Genomic DNA, 26,550 nt, shown 5'->3' with positions numbered 1-26,550 from the left:
CGGCTTTTAATCACATGAAATCCTGTGCTGCAACGGTTGTTGATGCGGATATGGCGCAAGCAGACAAATAACGCAACAAAACAGCGTGTCTGTTCATCACGATGACCACAGCAGAAATCTTCATTTTATAGTTGTTTCGTTTAATCCAAATCTTAATTTTCTAGACTAAAAATGAGGGATCTAAAGAGTTTTTACGTGTGCTTACATGTCATTGTTTGTGTAAGTATAGCCTACAGTACAGTTACATGCTTAATGTTGTTTACATCCATGACTTACGTGTATTTGTTTGTAACAGATGTTTTTAACTGGCTGTTTGAGTCGCTCCAGCTCAGGTAACCTGGCTTTCCTCGACGCACCAGATTCGCCGGTCTCCAAGTGTCCTTTACGCGTTCAGTTCAGCTGCCTTGAGCCGTCAGTGGTGCACGTTCAGGTTCTGGTCACTTTTGATACTGGATCCACCTCAGCTGTTTTTCACAAACACTGGAACTGCGATCCGGGGCGACCCAGAACCCGAGTGGTCAAAGTGATTTTTCCTGACTGGATTGTGTACCGCCCTGACCGGGTAATCCGCGGTTCTGACTGGGCGCTCAGCTGTTTGTTGCGCGGTTGGATCGGCCCTGATGAAACCTCCGGCCCGGACAGGTTTTTTGGAGCCAGTGTGTCGATTTCTCTCAACATTCAGGCACCACTGAGTAGACCCTTTAAACAACACCAGCTTTGTGCCAATTGGGACACAGATCTGCTCTGGAGAGTTAGGAAGGACACGCCACAGTGCGCCCAAGAAAATGGTAGCTATTAAAAATCAAACATTTGAAGAGTTGAGATGCAAAAACCTCCTAGTGCCGTCTTATCTTTTATTCTAAAATTAGAATTTCTCTCAGCCTCCTGTTATGCTCAATCATTTTGTTTTAAAAGCAGTAAAAATAACCTATTCATCACCATAAACGTGATGTTACTAAACCTACACAGAGGAGTCTGCTCATTTTAGAAGAATTTTTAGACTGCACTTACAGGGTTTTGTATCTGAACTCTTCATTCATCACATGATTTATTGGAAACACTAGGCCTGTCATGATATCTATTTTTGTCATACAAAACATTGCTCCAAAATGTATTGCAATAAACAATATTATTGTCATTTTAAGACTATTTTATGCCACTCATTAAATAATGCCAGAATGACAATATAATATCATCAAAATGCAAGTACACCAGAGAACACATCATATTTTTAGGAATATTTAATTTTAATTAGTTATTTTAACAATTTAATAAAGGGCATTGGAATTATGGAATGTGAAAATGTGTATATATTCTAAACCAGTGTTTCTCAACCACGTTCCTGGAGGACCATCAACACCGCATCGTTTGGATGTCTCATTTTTCTGTCACACCGTCTTTCAGTCTCTGCTAATGATCAGAATCAGGTGTGTTTGGTTAAGGAGGCCAGGAAAATATGCAGAGCTGGTAGTCCTCCAGGAATGTGGTCAAGAAACACTGCCCTAAACAAATAAATCATAAATTTTAACAAAAAAAAAGGTCAAAAGTAACAGGCTGCGATATCTGGTATTTGATCTATTTTCACTTCTCAGACACCCACATAAAAATATTTAATAGTAAATACTACAGTGTTTTTAACCATACTGACACCTCCAATAGATATAGAGATATTGTGCAATCAGCTAAAATGTTGCTAGAATTGTTTATGTATGGGATATCTCATCATCAAAAATGATTGAGGCCGTGTCCAAGTTGATATGTTGATTATTGTGACAGGCCTAGGACACACCCTAAAATGTCAACAGTGGTTTGAGGTTTATTTAGAACAAGAATCCTTTAATGACATTAAAATATCAAATATGGTGGATTTCACAGTTTTAGCCTACTGACAACATTTTTAAATAATTTCATATACATTACACTTTAGAATCATTACTTATTCCTTTATCTAATTTAAAATGTTTCACATATTTTTTTAAAATTAAAATGTCTGTTAATGAATGACACAGTATGATTATTATCTTACCCATGTTTTGACATTTTATTTTCCACAAAATGAAATGTTTCAATGGGTAAAATACACAACTGTCTTGCGTTTAATATGATTTAATGTATATTAGTAGTAATTTAGATAGAGAACTTTTGTTTTGAATTTTTAAAGCTAGTTTAATTTTAGTGAACTAATTTTAACAATTTTACTATATTAAGTAAAGCTACACTAAAAAAATATTCATTGGATTTACTGTATTTTTGTTGAGTTAACTAGTTGCAAATAATTTATATAAGCTGAGTTTAAACAAAGAAAGTTCAACATTACTCAATTTAATTAGCTTTTTTTGTTATTAATTGTAAAAATAAATAGTTTACAACCACTTGCCTTAAAAACAGTAAATCCAATGAATAATTTTTTCAGTGTACTAAATTATGGTAAGAAACAGGGGTGAACTGGCCATAGGGAGCACTGGGACATTTCCCGGTGACCTAATGGTTAATCAGGCCTGCCACCGTGAATCTGGCCTGACATCCCCCACCACCACCCCACTGATCACTCAAACAACCCGCTCCCCTTTACTCAAGAGGCCTGATAACTGTCTTGGGCAAAAAATACTGTCACAGAAGTGATTTTTGTTAAATATCTAATTTTAAAGGGTGGCTCAGTGGATAACATTGTCGCCTCCCAGCAAGAAGGTCACTGGTCCTGGCTGGGTCAGTTGTTGTTGTTTCTGTGTGGAGTTTGCATGTTCTCCCCGTGTTGGCGTGGGTTTCCTCAGGTTTCCCCCACAGTCCAAACACGTGCACTATAGGTGAATTGAATAAGCTAAATTGGCCGTAGTGTAGGAGAGTGTGTATCGGTGTTTACCAGTACTGGGTTGTGGCTGGAATGCCATCCGCTGTGTAAAACATATGCTGAAAATAGTTGGCGGTTCATTATGCTGTGGCGACCCCTGGTAAATTAAGGGACTAAGCCAAAGGAAAAAAAATGAATGAATGAATGAATGAACGAATGAGTCTAATTTTAAAGTCAACGTGTATATCACACACACACGTACACACACACACACACACACACACACACACCATAGTAATTGTAGTTTTTAAACATTTTTTTATTAAGTCTAATCATCAAAAAGTAATTTTTTTTCCTCTTCAGAGGTGTCTTCTCTTCTGTCCACATTGTATGCCTCTACTGGTGAGCGTTATGGCATCATCAAAACCCTCCAGCCATTCAGCAATCCAGTTCTGGAAGGGCAGAGACTCAAATCCATCCATTATCCCTGGTGAGAGCTTGTGCATTTATTTATACTGTAATGCATATTTATGTCAATAACGCTTCATTTGAATAATTTAATATGCAGTATAACTAAGTAACGATTCTGGCTCTTCAGGTGTGCAGTTTCACTCTGGCTTTTGCTGGTGAAGCCGTGCAGTAACCGGTTTTGTGGACTTCTGCACCACATTGACGCTGAGAACAACTACGCCTCTCCTACAGTGTTTCTGACTGACTCTGGTAAAGCTGTGAACTCCTCAGATCTCAATTACTCTTAATTCTGATCACTTAAAGACCTAATATTTGGTCTGATTTATTCAGGTAAGGTTCATGTCCAGGTTCATGGAGATGCAGGCCGTTCATCTGCGTTCCTGTCAGCGTTTAAAGTTCCTCTTTATCAGTGGTGTCGAATCAACCTGGAGATTTTGGGACGAATGGTGAGACACAATAGACTAGAGATTTCAGTTTTTACTGGCACACATTTCAAAACTTTGCCTCCCTTTTTTTTTTTCTTCAGAACTGTACACACAAATCCAAGAAATGTCCACACAAACTGCAAAATGCCTTGCATCTCTTGCAAAATGAAGCATTGCTTTTAAAAACGCATCACAAAAGCACACATTGGTCTCAAATTGCAAACACCTTCACCATAACTTTATATTCTGGATTCATAATATACACACAGTTATTCAAAACTTAAAGCACTTCTTCCTTTAACTCCGTTGTCTCAAACTCAATTCCTGTCATAAATGATGAGTGTCAAATCAGCAATTCTTTGAATTTCTGATTATAGGCTAAAAATTAAATTAAATAGAATTTCATATACTATTCCTTCTTTCATATTTGACACTCGTTTTCTCATCTTTTCCTCTCTCATATAGGCCAAAATATCTATTGCATGTATTGAAGGACAGGAGAAGTTTGTGCAATCGGCTGAACACACGTAAGACTCATTGAAAGCTTCATTTACCTAGTTGTTTTGTAAAAAAAAAAAGAGAGAGAAATGTATTATTATTGTTTTTGTACAGATTTGGCATGAACATCATGTTGGATGACACGCATGGATATTTTGTGATTGGTGGAGGTAAATTTATACAGGGCGTTGAAGGATATTATGGACCGGTTACATACTATCGCACACAGGGGCTCTCGGCTGACCGGGTATGATTTTGACACTATTTTTGTGTTTTTATATTATGATTTATATTTGCATTTGTACATAAAGTAGATGCTTTAATACAAAATACCCTAACAAAATTGCATTTTTGGCATAAAATGGTTTGTTCTGTAGCCAATCGGGGGGAAAATGTTAGGGATCTAATAATTTTTACCTTTTTAATTTATTCCAGCCAAGCTAAATTTTGTAAGAATTTCTCCAGAAGAAAAATATTATAAGAAATATTGTGAAAATGTATTTATTTATTTATTTATTTAATTAATTTTTATTTATTTATTTTGTATGTATTTTTATTTATTAGAATTTCATGTTGTTTTTTTTTTTTTTTTTTTTTTGTTATTGTTTATTATTTTTATTTATTTTGTATTTATTTAAGTAAAATTTTTTTGGTTTATTTTTTATTTATTTAATTTTATATTTATTTTGTAATTTTAATTTTTGTTTATTTATGACTTTTTATTTAGATTTTTTTTTTGCATTTTTTTTAAATTAATTTTTATTTATTCATTTTGTTATTTTATTTTTATTTATTTTGCATGTATTCAGTTTTGTTTTATAATTTTATGTGTGGTTTGTTTATTATTTTTTATTTATTTATTATTTTTATTTATTATGTATTTTGTTTATTTTATTTTTGGTTTATTTATTTAATGTTACATTTATTTTTTTAATTTAGTTTATTTATTATTTATTATTTTTTATTTTGCTTTTTTGTATTTTATTTTGTTTTCTTTTTATTTTTTTATTTTAGTTATTTATTTTATATTTTAGTATTTATTTGTTGTTGTTGTTGTTGTTGTCGTTGTTTATTATTATTTATTTTTATTTTATTTTTTCTAAAATCTATTTATGTTTTGAGAAATTGGTCAAATCTAGTGGTGTAAAAGATATTGAAAAAGCTTATTAAAACACCACAGTATTTTATGGCTTCAAATATGTCAACATCATAAAAATATTTTTCTTTTAAATATGCCTGATAAGATATTAATAATATTACACTGAAGGACATTTGTATTTTGTAAATGTGTGTATCTGTGTAAATAATAAACATGTATGATAGTACTTTATTTGCCTCAGAACTACACCAATAAAAATGCAGTATTGCACGTTTATCATTTTGATGCTTTAAAACCCTTTTCCATCTTTAATTCTTATACAAAAATGTATTTTACTCCTTTGTACTAAGCATAATAATATCATACACATTCCCAGGCTGAGATTCACCTTCCTCATGTATTATCAAAAGTCAATATAAGCGGCTGGTTCCAGTCTTGTCAGAACTTCAGATCAGAACTTGAGCTCTTTTCCTCTCTCACTGGAAGGAGACCTTCAGGTAAAAACCACAAGTGTCCACTAGCTGGCACTAGAGATGATATGAATCTAATTGTGTATAGTTACAGTACGTGTTGTGTGTTGAAATGCAGACAGCTGTTTGGACACATACACTGAGCTGCTACTGAATCACAGCACGGTGAACTCAACAGAGCAGCTCATGATCTTCCAATCATCAGCTGATCCTTATAGAAGAGCAGTTGTACTGCTGACGAAACAACTCGTACAGAAATATGGTGAGATTGAAAAGATTAAACTGTTAAGTGTGTAATATGTGAAGTACACTACCATGTAAAAGTAATAAATAGTAATAATACTTTTTTTTTTTTTTGCATGTTTGCATTAAATTGATCAAAAGTGATATTTAAGTGTATAACGCTTGTGAACGCTTTCATCATTTTTTTAAGATTAAGTATTTTCTTTCTTTCTTTCTTCTTTTTTCTATTTATTTAGTTAATTATTCATTTATTTTTCTTTCTATTATTGATTTGTTTATTTTATATTTCTTTCTATTATTTATTTTTATTTATTTATTAATATTTTTTTCTATTTAATTATTCAAATATGATTTCTTTTTATTTAATTGTTTATTTTTATTTGTTTCTTTTTCTATTATTTATTTAATTATTTATTTATATTTCTTTCTATTTATTTAATTCTTTATTTCTATTTATTTAATTATTCTTTATTTCTCTTTATTTAATGATTTATTTTCTTTCTTTCTTAAATTTAATTATTTATTTAATTTATTTATATTTCTTTTTCTTTCTTCTATTATTTTAATTATTTATTCTTTCTTTTTCTATTTGTTCATTTGTTTTTATTAATTTTTTTGTTCTATTGATGTTTTGATTTTTTTTATTTAGATTTTTCTTTGTGTGTGTGTGTGTGTGTGTGTGTGTGTGTGTGTGTGTGTGTGTGTGTGTGTGTGTGTGTGTGTGTGTGTTTAATGAATTAATTTTTTTTTTTTTTTTTTAATTTTCAATTTCTTTTTTAATGGATTTGTTTGGAAATCTATCTTTTTTTTCTTTATATTTCTTTCTTGCTTTATATTTTTATCTTTTTATTTACTTATTCGTTTTTTTTCTATTTATATTTTTCTATAATTTTCTATTTATTTTATTATTTGTATCTTTATATTTTTTATTTATTTTCATCTATCTATCTATCTATATCTATCTATCTATCTATCTATCTATCTATCTATCTATCTATCTATCTATCTATCTATCTATCTATCTATCTATCTATCTATCTATCTATCTATCTATCTATCTATCTATCTATCTATCTATCTATTATCGTGAACAGTCTCTTTAAATCATTCTACAGACCACACTTATGAATTCAACAAATAATTCAACAATTAAATGTACTTCCCACAATATAATGTGTCTTGTTGTTTTGTTTGTTTTTGTAGACAGGCTGAATGAAACAACAGTGGGTCGGAAACTGTATGCTCTAGTCCTCCGTTGGATCAGCAGAGCTACCAGCGTGAAGGTTTTCACCAGGGTGATGCCTTTCTTGCTTCAGTCTGGCTGTTTGGGAAATTCTAGAGCATTACATCTGTCCTCAGTGCTCTACAGCAGTGGATTCACAGTCAAGAGACAAACCTACAAGGTGTGTGTTTTGGGTTTAATGTGACGATTGCTTTAAAAATGCATTCAATAGTAGCCAGGTTTCCATCCAAAAAAGAAAAAAAAAATCCTAAATACGAATTAGCTGCATGTTGTTAGAGTGGCTCACTGCAGTATTGGTAACATGGCAAGCAACAGTAAACAAGTCAAGCATAATAGAGACAGCTGACTGGTAACACACTAAATTCAGAGTTTGTTCAGCAAATGTGTTTGCATCTTCCTTTATCCCCCACTTCTAAAACCCCCTCAAGCGATCATAAAAAGGTTTTTAGCAAATTTAAGGGACTTTTGTTCGATATTTGCCGTTTTCATCACTCGTTTCTCATGCAATACTTCAAAATGTGCATTAAGATGGTGTGATGGAAACCCAGCTACTGTGATATAATGAATGAGTGATCATTTGACCTGTGAGCTGATGTGTGCTTCTGCAGGCTTGGCTGTTGGCTCTGTTGGCGGCTCAGAAAGACTGGAGATTGGCACTCATGCGATTAGGCCACATGCATCTTGTTGGTGATCTGGAAGTGACCCCTGATCGTGACCTTTCCTATGCCTATTACATTAACATTGCAAGACAAACCGGCGTGGATCAGAAGAATCCCTCTGCACAGCAAGTTAGACTTTTTTTATTTATTCATTCATTTATTCATTCATTTTCTTTTCGGCTTAGTCCCTTTATTAATCTGGGGTCGCCACAGTGGAATGAACCACCAAATTATCCAGCACGTTTTTACTCATTGGAAGCCATTTCGGCTGCAACCCATCTCTGGGAAACATTCACACTCTCATTGACACTCATACACTACGAACAATTTAGCATACATAATTCACCAGTCTTGTCTTTGGACTGTGGGGGAAACTGGAGCACCTGGAGGAAACCCACGCGAACACAGGGAGAACATGCAAACTCCACACAGAAATGCCAACTGACCCAGCTGAGGCTCGAACCAGTGACCTTCTTGCTGTGAGGCGACAGCACTACCTACTGCACCACTGCGTCACCTCTTTATTTTATTTTATTTTTTTAGTTTATTTATTTATTACAAGCTTCACATTTTTACATGGTCTCTAAACTGAGAAACTTGCGCATTCTCATATTGGTCTTTATATGTAAACTTTTCAGTTCTTACTACACGCTAACTTGTGGGTTTTTTGGCTTATTTGCAAGGAAGATACCCTGAGCTCGATCGGCAGGTATTAACCCGTGATTTATTAAAAATATGGGATGAACATCATAAATCAGCCATATTATATTACATCATAGGAATAGTTTTATTTTATTTTTTCTCTCTCTCTCTTCTCTTTCTGAACATTCTCTTGCTGAACATCTCAATCGTGCGTCTCTGATCCTGCGATACTATTCTCAATCTTGTTTAACGGTATAGAACATTAGTTTCACTTTAAATTTCATTCCTACAAAATAATAAAAACTTTGCAAAAGTTCTCAGGAAACTTGTGAGATGTAATGACAATAAATTGGGGTGGAAGAAATATAAAGTACTTTACATCCGCTTTACTGCATAAGCAAATAAAGTACAGTACCCTAAGTGAACGCATTTTAAATTAGAATTGCTTTCCAGTCTCCACCTTTTGTTCAAGGCAATTTCAGTGTTTTTCTAAATAAGATTTCATTGTCTCTGTAGACTTTTGTTGAGGTTCTATGTCTACAAAATAATAACAAATTTTGCAAAAGTTCTCAGAAAACTTGATGTAATGACAATAAATTTGGTTGGAGGAAATAGAGTACTGTACATCTGCTTTGTAGCAAATAAATTACAGTACCTCAGGTGAACATATTTTAAATCGGAACTTAATATTTTTTATTTGCTGGAGAATGCAAAAGTTTTGGGAAGTTTGTGAGGGTAACACATTAGTTAGCCTGTGGAATGTTTTTTTTTTGCCTCACAAAACTACTGAAAATTTTGAGTAATTTTGCTAAAGTACACAAAGTTTCTCAGTGGATGTAATTGTTTTGCTAGAGATCAGGGTTTTTTAGGGAACCTTAAGGAGTTTTATGTATTTCTGTGCTGCTTTCTCAATTTCAGGATGTAAATTAAACAACTAAATGCTTAGTTGATTTGCCCAACCCCCACCCCCTCCCCAAACAACACAGATGACTTATCCTCAAGTGTTTCCAAATCTTAAGTCTCTTTTTTTCTGTTGAACAAAAAAGATCTTTTAAAGAATGTTTGAAAGTGGTTATCTCTTCAAAAGTAGGAATAGCAATTACTATAGAAGTTAAAGGTTACAGCTTTCTTTAAATTCTTCTTTTGCGTTCAGCTGAATAAAGCAGCTCATACTGGTTTTTGAACAAGGGTGAGTAAACAATGACAATTTTCAGTTTTGTGTGAACTAGCCCTCAAAACCTGACTTTTGCTGAGAGGCACAAAAAAACTAAAAAAATATGTGAGGAAATCAGACTGAATAGATTTGCTGAATTTTTATTGCTTTGCAATGACATCGTTCATAAGACATGCTCAAGGTTTTTCTATGAGTCCATGTTAAAAGGCCAGTAGCAATTATTCACCATTTGTAAAAGGCAATTTCAGTATCTTTCTAAATAAGATTTCATCTTCTCTATAGACATTTGTTGAGGTTGTACGACTAAATGACGAAGAGACCCTGAAGGCCCAAACCAGTGAAAATGATGATCTGTTTCACTGGCTGAAGCTGCAGGCACGAAGTGGAGTGGCTGAAGCAGAGGTACCACAATTCATAATGTGCAAAAATAATAACAATAACATGAATTATCTTTCACTTTGATGATTTTATTTTATTTCTCTTTTACATGAAATCGATGTTGTGTGTTTTAAGTATTTAATATAATACAAGAACTAATTTCAGAGACGATGAGATTTCAATGTTTTATTTTTTCAAAGAGGTCTCCTGTTCACCGATGCTAAATTTATTTGTTAATAAAAAAAAAAAAATGTAATTCATTGAATCATACACAGTTTTATTTTGATGATCATTTATTACTTGATCTTTTAATAATAAAGATAATTTATCTGAAGTTATGTGGACATCATGAACAATTCTAAATGATGATATTATTATTATTATTATTATTATTATTATTCATTAGCAACCAATGGGTCATATGCTGTTTTTTCAATTTAGGCTAATTCAAAGTGGAATTATTTCATGTGATGACCTTTTAATTATTGATCATCTTCAATGTCAGAAATTACTCTAATATGCTGATGGGGAGATCAGCCAAGTTTATTATTATTATTATTATTATTATTATTATTATTATTATTATTATTAACTTCTTTTTTTTTTTTTTATTCATTAGCAAGCAATGGGTCGTATGCTGTTCTGGGGTCAGCAAGGATTGTCTCCTGACATTCAGACAGCAGTGAAGCATTATGAGAGAGGAGCCATCAAACTCAATGACCCTGTTTCCATGTATGACTACGCCATTGTGCTCCTGACAGTCAGTATACTGAATTTATATCCTGTTTATGTCTGGTCTTGTCTGCAAACCTGAAGTAAACAATATGTAATATGACCAGCAGAGGGCAGTCTTTCAAAGCGTTTAAGCGAATTGCTGAAGAGGACGTTACGGGACAGTAAGCTTCCTAAATATCACACTTGCTGCTTTTTCTTTACAGGGTCAAGGAGTTCAGAAAGATGTTCGCAAAGCTGTTACGTTTCTGAAGAAAGCCATAGAACAGGTAAAGGCCTTTAATCCAATATTGGGGGTCTACATGAAAGTGATTAGGGGTCTGTAAATTAATTATTGAATTTAACGAAAATAATTTTTAACAAATCTAAATAGACTAATCAAGATTTAACAAAGCATTATTGATATTATTAAAATTTATAAAATAAACAGTTGGAAAATGATTCATGAGGTATTATAGTAAGAACAATAATGTAAAACATAGTGTTTTTTTAAAAACTAAAAGAAACATTTATACATTGTAAATAAACTTTAAAAAAAACAAAATACATTTAAAACAATCATAACAAAGTTATGTCTATTATTATTATTATTATTATTATTATTATTATTATTATTATTATTATTATTAATCAATATTTATTCATTTTAAATGAATAAATAGCTGTTTTATTACGTTTTAGGTATTTTATCTAGTGGCCACGGCATATATCTTGCTGTTATTGACAGTAGTTGCTTTAGTTTGTTATAATATTAGTCAAATTACTTCACGAAAATGAATTTCAATACAGAAAAAATCTTATAAATCCACAAAACATTCACAAAAAACTAAATTAAAAACATTTACTAAATTAAAAGTCTACTATAATAATAAAACAGTTGTTCTATATACATATAAAGTATATTAAACACAATATTTATTTATTTATTTAGTGTAGTACTTTTAGTCCTGTTAGGGACTAAAATAAGCATAGTCTACACCAGTGTTTCTCAACCACGTTCCTGGAGGACCACCAGCTCTGCACATTTTCCAGGGCTGTTTCTCAAAATAAAGAATGCAGAGAATGAGTTATCTCAGAAGAACGAACTCAGGAGACCACGAGAACAGAAAATGCGTCCTGGGAGAAATGAGCTGCATTTTTCCCTGGGTGTTCCTGATGGTCACATGACCTTCATACTTTTTTAATGGAAAACGATTTAAACATTACAGCAGTCATACAATGATTTACTTTTTTTTTTTTTTTTCCTTTTCTCAATACATATTCTGCATAAAAACCTTACAAATAAACATTGCACAATACAAATAAAACAAATTTTAATATGAATTTCAGCAAATAAACACCCTTAATTTGTTTATGCCTTAATTAAAATTATGTTAATGTTTACGGTAAGTCTTTATTTTGATGGTCCATTTGAGTATTAGTAGGCTGTCTGCTTAATATCTGTTGATACTGCTCCTTTAACAGACATTTAACTGACTATAAGAAACTTTGCAAGTACATGTCAGCTTACACTAACTCTAACCCCAACCTAACAGTCTACTTATTATCTAATGAGAATTAGTTGCAATGTAACTTAAATTCACAAACAGACAATCAAAATAAAGTGTGACCATGTTTACTTTACCCGTCTCATTTAAGGAAACCCCTGAGGTAAGTAAGTTATATCTCTGAACTTTAAAAATAAATTATATAAAATGCTGCGCTTCCCACCTCCTTTATTCAGCTGCAATGACTTTGCATCAATGCGTCCTCGAGATCAAGAACACATCTGGGAACTTTTGCATGTCCTCCGTTATTGCGGTCTTGAGTTTTGGAACTAAACTTTGACGGTTGATGATGACAATACACAAGAACACAAGGACGCCCATGTCTTATTAACCAAAATCGCCTGTTTTAGATCATCAGCTCATTAGCAGAGACTGAAAGACCTGTAATGGGTGTGACAGACAAAGGAGACATTCAAAACATGCAGTGATGGTGGTCCTCCAGGAACGTGGTTGAGAAACACTGGTCTAGACAGTGAATGATATCAGATGTAATGGATTCTCGTGCAGTTGATGGTCTTGACTGATGTATTGACAGTCTGTCACTCATTCTGCCGGTCTAAGTGATTTTTCTATCTGCCAGGGGTCTGTTCCCGCTCTCACTGCTCTGGGCTGGTACTATGAGCAGTATGAGAAGGATTACGAGAAGGCTGTACATCTGTGGGAAGAAGCTGATGCTAAAGGGCATGCAGACGCTGCCATGAATCTGGGCGTTTTCCACTCACAGGGTCTTTATCCTGGACAGCCTGCAGATCCGGTAAACACTTGCATCATTGTGTGCTTTCAAACCTCTTATTAATCCGTAAAGATATAGAAAAGATGTCAAAAAGATCAAATGTCAAATAGATTTATAAAAAAAGATTATAAAAGGTAATCATTTTTTAAATTATATGTAAAAAATCATTATTTCACTGCAGTCTGAAATACTTGATTCTGATTGGTCAGCCATGACATTCCAAAGTATGTTATTCCCACATAATTGACTAAGTCAATATGCTCATATCCATATTCATATGCTTCTGTCACGTCACTGTTACTGTTTAATTCTATTATTTCTGTGACTGAATAAAATGTAGGTTAGTTTATGCTCCATTCAGCCATTTTCATTTCTTTAATTATAGATTTAGTAAACTATTACCGCTTGGGACCATGTTTTGTGTCTAATTTTGTGGTCAGTCAAAGTTTATTTATAAAGCGCTTTATAAAAACAACAAGTGCTTACCAAAGTGCTGTACACACATACACCATTTAAAATAAAGGACAAATACAACAGACATAAGACTCTCATATGGTATTAAAAGCCAAAGAGTAAAAATGGGTTTTAAGACTTGATTTAAAAACAGAAAGGGTTGCGGCCTGCCTAACATGGGGAGGCAAATTATTCCAAAGTTTGTGCGCCACCACTGCAAAGGCACAGTCCCCCCTGGTTTTTAACCTTGCGCTTGGAACAGCCAAAAGTAGCTGATCAGTACATCTAAGTGCCCTTGATGGAGTGTACAATTGGATTAATGAGGACAAGTATCTTGGTGCTAGTCCATTTAGGCATTTAAACACCAAAACTAAAATCTTAAAATGCATCTTAAACGGTACAGGAAGCCAATGAAGAGAAGCCAGTTTAGGTGTAATGTGGTCCCGTTTGCATGTCCCTCCCCGTCAGCAAACGTGTAGCAGCATTCTGCACCATCTGCTGACGAGTAATGGAGGTATGGCTAATACCCACATAGAGGGCATTACAATAATCTAGCAGAGTCGAGATAAAAATATGTATAACCATTTCAAAGTTGTTAAAAGACAAAAAAAAAAACATTTTAATTTGGATAATTGCCTCAACTGGAAAAAGCTAGCTTTAATATACCGAATTAATCTGTTTATCCAGTTTGAAGTCACTATCCATAATAACACCCAGGTTTTTTACTTTAGGTTTCACGAAAGGATTTAACACAACAAGATCCAAACAATCCTGAGTTCCCCCAGACCCAAATACCACCACTTCTGTCTTCATTGCACATTAAAACATTTTGTGCCAACCTAGATTTAATGTCTTTTAAGACAGTCCAACAATGGTGTTATGGACCTAGCATCTTTCCGTTTTAAGGGCAAATAAAGCTGTGCATCATCTGCAGAAAGATTAAATGAAATCCCATACTTTCTACAAATAGACCCTAACGGAAGCAGATATAAGGAGAACAGAATAGGTCCAAGAATGGAACCTTGAGGTACTCCACATGAGAGAGGTGCTGACAAGGACATAAACTCCCCTAATCGAACAGAGAAACTTCTGTCAAATAAATATGACTGAAACAATTCCAACTACTGTCTACTGTATCAAAAGCAGCTGTAAAATTTAAGAGCAAAAGAACAGCGCTATGTCCTGTGTCAGTGGCCAGCAACAAGTCATTTAAAAACTTTTACAAGTGCTGTTTCAGTGCTATGGCAAGATTTAAAACCAGACTGGAACACTTCTTGAAACCCATGTAGGTCTAAATATGATTGCAGTTGTAAAAATACAACCCTCTCTAAAACTTTAGAAAGGAATGGGAGTTTTGAGATAGGTCTAAAATTGGCAAGAACTGAACTGTCCAAATTTGACTTTTTGATCAGTGGTTCAACTACTGCATGTTTAAAACTGTGTGGTACAACCAAGCGGCAACCTCCCGCTCTCCCTCGGGAAGCCAATACGGAAGTAACTGAGACTGCAATTCATCAAAATTCCGCTAGTCCTGGCTCCATAATAGAGCAAATTGCAATTGAGCCCACTGTTAGAATGGCCAACATTACAGCAGAAAAAAAGGTGTTTACAGCCTGGTACAAAGAACGATTTTGGTTCATATAGCTATTATTATCCTCCATGACAACTGTGAGGGGGTGAATTTTTTTATAACTCATCTATTTCCTTTATATTAGGTTATATTAAGTTTGCATAATTAAGGGCGTGGCCACTTGAGTGACGGCTAGGTCTCGCTGGTCGTCATCACTTCACCTCAGCTGAATCCGGCAGATTAGCCACTGATCTCGGCATATTCATCGTATTTTTCTTTTATTTTATGTGGCTTTACACAGTCAGCTGCCTTTTGGACTTATTTCTTACAATTTTCAGATGATATGGGATGCTGTGTGCATTTAATTGTGCTCACAAACCATTCATGTGGCCTCCGTTTCCCATGTGAGTAAAGTTATATACTTGTATACCATCTCTATAAATGTATTTGTTTTATTTAAGATCATTTATCATTAATATTTTTCTTTAGACCCGTAAAGCACTGTAGAATCTGACAGATTGATTAGCTGTAGGATCTAGAACAGTCATCTGCAGTGTTGTCATACAGTGTTATGCTGGAGTACATCAATAGTCTTGCATTTACTAACACACACTATATCTGAAGTGTTTGGAAGTAATTTGCGTTTCCTACTGCAGAAAAACGTCATAAAAACAATGCTTAGTGGCTCAATGTATTACTACAGTGTTTTTAAAAGTCTAAACACTTTATTAATATAGTGTACAGCCAAGCACATGTGGTCAGAACACAAACGAGTCGCGGGTAATAGAGTATTAAGCGTTTCTCCCAAAGTAAAGTCTGTCTGCCAGGTCTAAGCAAAGTGCCAGCAGGTGTCTGTAGCTTCGCTCACTCTCCGCCTCTTTGCCCTTGTTTGGTATCCCACCGTGGGTGCGATGACGCGCAAACAAAATGGTGACGGTTGGCCGCGCCTACTTGTAGCTTCTTTTGCAGTGTTCAGAAACCTATGGGTGACGTCATGGATACTACGTCCTTATATTTTACAGTCTATGGGTACAACACGAGTAGTGAGACTGCTATTTATAATTGTCTGAATTGAAGGACCAATTGATTCAAAAACACTCTTTAAAAATGAGCAGGGACAACATCAGTACTACAAGTAGATGGTTTCATCTTGACAATAATCTCTCTTAAAGACACAAGAGATACAGGCTCAAACTGCTTAAAAACAGCAGTGGTAGTTGGATCGACTGAGGGAAGTAAAATATGTGATGTCACTGTGACAATTTTATCAACAAAATAATTTAAAAACTGTTGACACATGTCAAGAGAAAACTCTTGATGGGTTAGCTGCAAGGGATTCAAAGCCCCATTTATAGTTTGAAAAAGAACACAAGGCTTATGTGAATTGTTAGAAATAACATCAGAAATATACTTAAACTTTTCATTTCTAACTGTGTTTTGGTACTCAATTAGACTTTTGTTTTAAAATATCTAAAGATATCTGCAATTTGTCGTTTTTCCACCGTCTCTCAGCTCGTCTCCACTCCTGTCTTACAGCATGATTGACTTCATTAAATCAAGGTTCAACTCTAGGTTTGGACAGTATAGTCCTAAATGGAGCAACTGTGTCCAATATGTTTTATCATTTATCCTAAATTTGTGGTGTAATAAGCAAGATGAAGTACATGGAGGCAGTTGTTTTTTGCAGAATAAAAAACAACCAAATTTGATGTTGGGATGCCAATAAACCAATCAGGAGTGATGTCAGGGATAAAGTATATCCAGGCGGTTGTTATCCCATGATAAAACTCGACTGGCTTATCGGTAGCTCGAAGCGGAAAACTGTTATATAAGACTGAACAGATTTATTTTGAACTATACTGGAAATACTTTTTACTGCTTATTATATGGCTACTTGCCACAAACATAAAAAATTAAATGCAGAACATTGTTCTGAGATGTAATATTTTATAAAATCTTTAATCTAATGCAAAGCTGGCATAAGCAAAAAAAGCTGATAAAGCATTGTTATGACCCTGGTCTAGGGTCAAGGCCGCAACATAGAAGATCATCAATAAAATTCACCTTTATGACCCTTTGGAATCGGGTCTCTTTGTTTGTCTTTTTCTTTTTTTATCACCCAAAACGTGAAGCCAATTACCTCGGAGTGGAGCCACAGAAAAATAATAAACAAAGTACACTCTAACTAAACACCCAAATGAAACTAACTACACCTAATAAAATAACAAATAAAGATACAAAATCTACCCCTACCTCCCTAACTAGTTATAAAAACAGGAGAAAATATTTACAGAAAAGAAAAGTGTGGTGTCCAACCCCTACCTTTTACCGTGTACAATATTTACAAAAAAAAAACAAACCATGTCGGCGCCAGTGGTGTAGTGGTTAGTGCGTCGACACATGCTCTCCAGTGCTCATGGCGACCCGAGTTCGATTTCCGCCTCGCGGTCCTTTGCCAATTCTTCCCCTCTCTCTGCTCCCCGCGCTTTCCCGTCAATACTCTCTACTGTCCTCTCCATTAAAGGTGAAAACCCCGAAAAAAATAATTATAAAAAAAAAACATAAACAAAATAATAGGAGGGGGAAACACGGATGAATATACAACAGAGTCAAAACTTGTACACCAACACGGGAAACACAGTTAACAATAACACTTAGCAACAAGAATAATTTTGTATCACACCAAACTCAAAACAACACTCCAACAAAACTCGCTCTCTCGCCCCACGCCCGTTTTTCTCTTTTTAAAGGACGCCCTGGGTCAGTCCATCCAATCCCAGGGCATGTCGTCTGCGTAACTAGGGCGGGGCCTGCAGATGTAATGAGAGGGAGGGAGAGAGAGAGAGACAGACAGAGACACACACACCTGCCAACGCAACAAGTATACAGTAACCTGCACTTCATTCAGTCACAAGATTTCACCAAACTGTTAAACTGGTATGACAGACAAGCAGATAAATATGAATGTTGATGCAAGTATATGGATGTGAAAGTATTCACTGATGGTCAATATGAATTAAGTTCCTGGATAAGCCTGTGTTATTTAGCAGTTGTTATCTTGGAATATCATATCTTGTAATGTTGCGACTGAACAATCAGAATAGAGTATTCCAGACAGTCTTGTAATAATCCTAGATAACAATTACTGAAAGTATTAACACTGACTCGTATGAGTATTTCAACTCATCTTGATCATCAGGTAATGCGTCCACATTCATATTTATTTGCTTGTCTAACATGTTGCTGTTTTTGACTGTTTGGTGCCACCTTGTGACTGAATAATATGTCGGTTAGTGTATGCTTCCATGCAGCTGTCTTTGTTTCTGTCAGCTTTGCTTTTTAATTAAAGATGTAATAAACCTCTTTTCCTGTTTTGTGGCATAGACATGTAATGAGCAGGATAAAGTTGTTGTTTTTGCAGAATAAGGTCCTTTGGACAGTCAGGCTTTATTCTGCAAAAACAGTCACCTCAATATACTTTATTCCTCAGATCTATACATTTTTCTTACTTTTACTTTTTTTTTTATAAAACAAAACTTATTAGAAAGCTCTGATTATTTCTCTATTGTAAGTTTTATTTTGTTCTTTCATGTGGGCTTATCTAACCTGGACTCTTCATCAGTTTAAAGGATATAAGTATTTTCTGAAGTCAGCTCAGAGAGGACTCTTAACTGGTGGCATTGAATTGGCTGATATTTGGATTCATGGACTCCCTGGTCAAGTTGCTCGACGTCCAGCAGACGCTGTTCTGTATGTATCTCAAAATACTGTAATATCATAATATAGCACTGTTATTGTTACCCTTCATGCTACATATCAGTGTCCGCTTGTGTTCTCTCAGTATGAACTAGCAAGATCCTGATTTCACCCACAATCCTGTAGGACAGTGTTTCTCAGCCACATTCCTGGAGGACCCCCAGCTCTGCTCATTTTTTATTGCTACGTACCAGTTTGCATACTTGTTCTATGCCCTACAACTATGCAGTTTTTTGTAAAGGAAAAAGTACATACTTTTGAGTGTGTAACAGAAAAGTATGCAAGCTTTGGGACTTGCTACTTCCTCATTAACAGATTGTTATGCGGTCTAGTTATGTCCCCTGTCAATCATGTCGACATATCATCCACGTTTCCAATTTTTCATGCAGAGAAATCTTCTCAGGTCTTTGGATAATTATGCATTCAGAAATGAACGTCCAAACATATCTTGATATAAGTATACATTGTTGTTGCAGATTAAATATAATATGGAAAACATGACTTAAATATTTTCCAGTTCGCTATACATTAATGAATAGTCATTCAAACAACTTTACCGAAGCCTCTCTTCTTGACTGTTGCTCTCGCGGGTCCACCATGTTTGTAGTTTATTTACACTTTTTACCTGACTTTGTAGTTCTAATCAAATTCACATCCAATGTGCAATGTATTGTGGGCAATATCAGTGGTTAGAGTACAAATGGTTCAACACTTCGAATTTTTATAGTAAACCATCCGGGAACCTTTTGGCATACTGTAGCGTTAGCCTCCCTATATTTTTGCTTGGCCCCCCTAAAATGTTTGCGATTTAGCACATAAACTGTTCCTTTTAAAATTGATATAAAAATCAATTCGGCTGAATTCGGCTCGTCCCTGTCTTTTGTTTTTCATTTGATTAGTAGACCACAGCTGTGCAGAGCGAGAGAACAAGGTGTGTGTTTATTGATGAATAGTTATAATATCTGCTTATTTGCAGTTCTTTGCCATAGACAGACTTGTATCCCGATGTCATGGAGAAATCGGATTTCCCATGTACTGTTTCCTCTGTGCTCACTTCATAATCACAGCTGTTTCCTCCAGCGAACTTGTAACCCGTAACGAACATTCTGCCATTTTTATTTCAGAATGAACAACCGATATAAAACGCATCACAGTGCATGTGGCATTACCTATACCATGCAGTCTTGCATAGAAAGGATTAAACACAGTGACAGCACAATTTAATGTACTCATTTTAACTGTCAGAGTCAATAACGGAGACAGAAACATCATGTGTTGTCTTGAATTAAAAAATATTTATTTATTTATTGTTATTATTCAGATAAAATAACCTGTAGGTTTAAAAATATATATTTATATTTATGCCATTTAATTAGAAAAGTGTCAGTTTTATTTAATACATGCAAATGAAACGAAAACCAAAACAAAATAATTACTTAAATATAGAGAGTGGTTTTTACTACAGTAAACGGGTGTGTTGAGCCCATTTGACTCATTTAGAACTCAAGTGGCTATGCCTGTCTATGCAATGCAGTGAAATATTGCTAGTTTGGCATACAACCTTACCATATTAGACAAACATTTTTAGGTGTACTACTATTTAATCATTACAAATTTTTAATAATTATTTAATAATTAGTAGTACTACTACTAATAATAATAATAATAAATAAACTTATAATAATGTAATATAAGGTGAAATAAATAAATAAATAATAATAATATATAAAAGCCTAATAAGGAGCTGAACCCCCTTAAAATAAAAATCCTAAAATCGCCCCTGGTTTGGGACATACTAATTATATTTTTGAATGATTTTTAGGACGTATGGTATATGAATTGGGACACAGCACCTTTCTCCTTAACCAAACACACCTGATTCAGATCATTAGCATATTTTGGATGTCTCACCCATTACTTTCAGTGTTGGTAATCCTCCAGTAATGTGGTTGAGAAACACTGCCTTAGGAGTTTGGTGCTTGGTAATGTGCATTTTAATGTGAACAAATGAGCGATTTCAGCATGCAGGAATAATGTCTTGAAGAGGATGGAAAGTATCAAATACGAGTGTTTGATTGGTCAGAAGATTTGATGAGAAACTGAAGTATGAGGTGAAATCATTGATTCATTTTGCCAGAATTTACAAACCTACAGATTTAAATGATTCATTATCCTCTAAACGTGAATTATGTGACTGTTTTGGAGTCACACTATATTATGGATTACCATAAGACTAACACATTGATGTTAACACCTAACGAAACTTAAAATTTGATTTCACAGAGCCTTTAAATGTGGTCAAATAATGTGGGGGGAAAAATTAGGATACAAATTTAAGTAAAAATGTAAACCTAATGTTGGTTGTTCCATATTTGACTCAAAATTGAGTTAAAGCAGCTGATTGTTTCTCTGCGTCTGCTAAGGATGTTTACAATCCATTGTACAGGTTTTTTCTGGTAAATTCACTCTTTCATATTACAACTGAACTGTTTTTAATTCAACATTTTACTATTGCATTTATTTAGATCTTTTTTTTCTTATAATTGTAGCTGGGTTAAATGGGCGTCTGAACAGAATGGGCATCTGGGAAGAGTTTTGCGGAAAGGACTGAATGCTTATTTCAGAGGAGACTGGTAAACCTTTCTGTTTAAGCTGCACCGCATACAATTTACTGTATTAGTCTGTGTATAGAATATTTGCTCACATTTTGCTTTATACATTTTTATAGCACAGCAATATAATAAATGATGATAATAAATTTATAGTAAATTTAATAATTTTGTGAATTTAAATGTAGTAATTTCAGTATAACCACATTCAGAACAGGACAAATGCAAAAATGTATGAACGTTTTAATTATTACATATGTTTGCACAACAATTCATCTTAAATTATAATAACATAGCTTTTATATTTGTTTATTTTTATATGAAACATTTCTTATCGTTTTTTTTTATTTGTTGTTGTTGTTGTTGTTGTTGTAACATTAATTTATACTATTAATAAGTTTTACGTATTGACTATTATTAATTAATCATAATCTTTTCTTTTTAACAATACAAATTTACACCTTGAATTAATAATTTAGTTAATACATTTGTTTACAATTATTTTTAAATTAAAATAACGTTGCTATTATATTTGTTTCTTTAAAAATTAAACAATAGTAATATTTGATTTAGGTTTGTTTTTTTTTTTTAATTTTCTGTTGTTGTTGTTGTTGTTGTTGTTGTTGTTGTTGTTGTTGTTAAATACAATTAATTGTATTATTAATTTTGTTTATAGTTACAAATAAAAATGTTTGAATAATAATAATAATAATAATAATAATAATAATAATATTTTATAATAATATTATTAAAGTAATTGTTTATTAAATATAAAGTAAATAATTGTTGTGCAGTTAGATGAAGCAAAAATACATATTTACAATGTTTGTAAACCAAATTTTATTTAGGGTTACTGGTAGCACATTATTATTTACTTATAATTATTTTTTCCTTCTTTTAACAAAACATATCTGACCTAGTCAATTGAGACAGATTTTATTTTTTTTTTTTTTTTTAGGCATTTATCTATAACTCCATAACATATTAAATTACATCAGGTTTTATAGAATATAAAGTGACAGTCATTAACATTTTATTTTACAACATGTAATGATGCTGGAAAACATGTTTGTGTTTATCTTGTTCTCTCTCTCTCTCTCTCTCTCTGTCTCTCTCTCTCTCTCTCTCTCTCTCTCTCTCTCTCTCTCTCTCTCTCTCTCTCTCTCTCTCTCTCTCTCTCTCTCTCTCTCTCTCTCTCTCTCTCTCTCTCTCTCTCTCTCTCTCTCTCTCTCTCTCTCTCTCTCTCTCTCTCTCTCTCTCTCTCTCTCTCTCTCTCTCTCTCTCTCTGTTATTGTTGCAGGATGATGTCTTTGATTTATTATGTGATGGCTGCAGAGAGTGGTTTTGAAGCGGCTCAGTTTAATGTAGCGTACCTGTGTGAACTCAACTCCGTGAGTCTGTTAGAAACACAAGCTTTACTTTCAGCTAAACATCTTCACTCCACTGCCTTGCTCTGACGAATGATTTATATTTCTACAGGACTCTCTGGATCCTGCACTTGCCACTCGCTGCATGTTAAGATATTATAATATGTCCATACAAGCTCAAGATCCAGCTCCTTATGGTAATTGCATAAACCAATGTTTATTTATCAATGAAAAGTGCACTTATTTAAATGTATTTATAGTACTATGATGATGATGATGATGATGATGATGATTACTATTATTATTATTATTATTATTATTAGATTTGTTTTATTTCTATACTTATTTGTTGACTTATATGTCCATATTAATACATAGGAATGTCAATACAAATTCAAAATCCAGTTCCTTGGGGTAATTTGTGAGGAATCTAAAATTAGTACAATAATGAACAATAAAATCCCTTTTAATATTGATAGTTTTAAGTTTTTGTTTGCTTATTTATTCATTATTATTAGTAGTGGTAGTAGTGATAGTAGTAGTAGTGGCAGCAGTTATAGTTTATTATATTTGATTATTACTATTAAATTAAGCATTAAACTATCAATACTTTTTTATAATGATGATGATGATGATGATAATTATAATGCATTATTATTATTATTAGTAGTAGTAGTAGATTATTTTTTATATTAGATTATTACAATATATATATATATATATATATATATATATATATATATATATATATATATATATATATATATATATATATATATATATATATATATATATATATATATATATATATATATATATATATATATATATATATATATATATTAAGTACAATTAAACTATTAATATCTTTTTAATAGTAGTCAATATTATGTTTATTATTTTAATTATATTTAATTCCTACAATTTTATTCAATTCTAAGAATTAAATCATTACTGCTGGTGGCTTTATTTATTTTTATTATATTTGATTATTATAATTACTAATACATTCTAAGTATTAAACTATTTATACATTTTGTTTATTATTATTATTATTATTATTATTATTATTATTATTATTATTATAAATTTAATAAAAGTGATGAGTAGTAGTAGTTGTTGCTATTTGTTTGATTATTTATCAATATTTTATTTTGATACCTACTACTACTACTACTAATAATAATAATTATAATTAATAATAATAATAATAATAATAATAATAAGTAGCAGAAGTATTTGTATATTTAGTATTTTAAATGTTGTATTTCAATAATAATCTTTATTTAATAAACACTTTATCTTAGATCTGGACATCTTGTGAAGCACTGCAGTTTAAAGTGAATGAATGTAATGCTACTACCTATGCAATGTCCCCACTATTCACAAAAACAAAACTCTACCTTGTACACATTATGTTGTGGGGTCCAAATGTCTTAAAGTATAATAATCAAATTTAATATTTAGCAAATAATAAAAAAGGAAAATGTGTATGTGCGTCTGTTCGTGTTCTGTGCTCCTGTTGAGGTGTGTCTGATGTCCAGTGAATGTGCTTTTTTTTTCTACCTCCTAGAGCTCAATCCTCACTGTCTGCATGTTTGTTTCTCTCTCAGCTTTGATCCGGACAGGAGATCTGATCTATGGAGAAAACCAGCATTCTGAAGCAGCACAGATGTACAAGCGAGCAGCTCTCAGGAATGAACCACAGGTAGGGCACACCAGCAGACGCCACGCAAATCTGCTGAAGCTCACCTGAAAATTAAACTCCTCATTGGCAATAATGATCGCATAAACCTGTAACATCCATGAAGATTTTTCATCCACACATAGCCTCTTAATTGTAAAAAAGGATCTTTTAGAATGTAAAAATAACAAAATAAATAAATAACTTCCTGTATTTCTTTTCATTACTCTTTTATTTTTTATGCCATTTACTTATGTGTGATTTTTCTGTCTCCTCAGGGCTGGTATAATCTGGGTCTGCTCGTCCAGAACGGAGCGTCTCTGCCCTTCAGTGTCCTTTCTGAGCTTCATTTACTGCACCTTCACCTAACAGACAGACAGAAGCTTCTCTGCGCCCTCTTTCAGAGGTGAAACACCATTCAGACATTAATATTATTATATTAACTTCATATGGCACAACCATTCAACAATAATATTCTTTATTACCTGTCTTGTCCATAGATGTCGAGAAACCAACAGCACTGATGCATACTTGCCCTGCACACTGGCTTTGTTCAGCGCACACCTACAAGCTTTACAACTACATCAGGACACCACTATTAAGGTTTGTCTATATTTATATAATTTTATTATTAGAATTTTATTTCTTACTTTTATTTTTTTTATATTAAATTTAATTATTTAATTTAATAATTTTTTTAATTAAAATTCTATTTCAATTAAATAAATAAAAAATGGTATTTAAAATAAATTTAATAAATGTAATTATTTTACTATAGTTATTATTTAATAAAAAATAGGGAAATAAAAAATAATACAAAAATTATTTTCCTTATTTTTATTTAGTTTGTGTTTAACATAAAAATGTATAGAATTTATTAAATATTTATTTACTATTGAACATATTTTAATTGAAATTATTTAAAAAAAGAAATATAAATAAAAATATTTAAATAAATACAAATAAAGTATTTAATAATATATTTAATTAAATATTTAATTTAATTTGTTGAAATAAAAATAAAATAAAATATGTTAGTCTTATTTATTTCAATTGGTTTTGTTTTTTTTCTAAAATTAATTAGTATTTATTTATTTAATATTTTATTTTTTGTTTCTTTTAAAATTAAAAAAATAAATTAATAAACATTGAATTTAATTTGTTTGCATTTTAAAATCCATATGTTGACTTCCTGCATGTGTACATTAAAAGCATAGATAATGTTTAGTCATTTAAAGCATATTTAAAACATCAACAACAAAAAGCAAAACAAACGGCCTGCTTGAGTTTGAAATTTTTAACATTTTTAATAATTTCTCTGACCAGAGAGTAGATGTTTACAGTGACGTCTTTGTTTTTGAAGCTCCTTGCCACAGTTTCAGCTGCCGTTGGGACTTTATCTTTTCTATTCGGACTCTTTAAATGGAGGATGACAACTTTTCAGCAAACATCAGCATCCAGACAGAACCGACAACAACAGGCGGAGGAACATTGAAGAAAACCACTAATGAACTTATTTTTAATAATCACAATGTTCTCTAAGGTTTCCCTCACTATGGAAAGCACTTGTTTACAACACTTTTTAAATAGGAAATCTTATTTTATTCCAGACTTTGTGCCATTGAGCAGTACAAAATGCACAATTTCTTAATGTCATTTTAAAGCATAGCATTATTTTACATTAAACTGAATGTTGTTTAATATACCCGATTCACTTTTGACTCCTTTAAAGAAACGTTCCCAAATTAATCCATGCCCTCAATGCAATATACTTGTTTACTTTGCTTTTTAATCCTCGTGTTTATGCCATTAAGGAATACACAATCAAATATCTTGAACAAAAACAAAATCTTCCATTTTTAAAACTGCAACGCTGTTTATCACACATTATTTTATTAAGTGAACTTTTATATTTATTTAATAGTCCCAATATTCTTTAATAAAGGTGATTTACTGTGAGTCCAAGGAGCTGAATTATAAATAAACAACACGTCATCCCTAAAATAATC

The 26,550-nt window shown here is 32.7% G+C and overlaps 1 protein-coding gene across 1 annotated transcript; it reads left to right on the top strand.

Annotated features, from left to right (window-relative positions):
• LOC130241689 (protein sel-1 homolog 3) lies at positions 1-26,550 on the top strand. The gene is made up of 23 exons (XM_056473599.1): positions 1-219; positions 296-788; positions 3,152-3,278; positions 3,387-3,508; positions 3,590-3,705; positions 4,150-4,211; positions 4,297-4,429; positions 5,658-5,778; positions 5,870-6,013; positions 7,198-7,397; positions 7,846-8,025; positions 9,995-10,114; positions 10,710-10,850; positions 11,029-11,091; positions 12,950-13,123; positions 18,748-18,875; positions 21,431-21,514; positions 22,791-22,881; positions 22,970-23,054; positions 24,471-24,565; positions 24,820-24,947; positions 25,042-25,144; positions 25,905-26,550. The coding sequence occupies exons 1-23, from the start codon at positions 172-174 to the stop codon at positions 26,034-26,036; spliced, it is 3,090 nt and encodes a 1,029-aa protein (XP_056329574.1). The 5' UTR covers positions 1-171; the 3' UTR covers positions 26,037-26,550.

This window comes from Danio aesculapii, chromosome 15 (assembly GCF_903798145.1).
Source record: "Danio aesculapii chromosome 15, fDanAes4.1, whole genome shotgun sequence".
NCBI lineage: Eukaryota > Metazoa > Chordata > Actinopteri > Cypriniformes > Danionidae > Danio > Danio aesculapii.
This window is presented reverse-complemented; position numbering and strand designations above follow the sequence as displayed.

What these genes read in the sequence shown, in the direction of transcription:
- LOC130241689 (XM_056473599.1), top strand. Translation starts at nt 172, where the DNA reads ATGAGGGATCTAAAGAGTTTTTACGTGTGCTTACATGTCATTGTTTGT. An exon ending in AGGGGCTCTCGGCTGACCGG is followed by an intron (nt 4,430 to 5,657) that starts GTATGATTTTGA and finishes ACACATTCCCAG; the next exon opens with GCTGAGATTCACCTTCCTCA. An exon ending in TCAAGAGACAAACCTACAAG is followed by an intron (nt 7,398 to 7,845) that starts GTGTGTGTTTTG and finishes GTGCTTCTGCAG; the next exon opens with GCTTGGCTGTTGGCTCTGTT.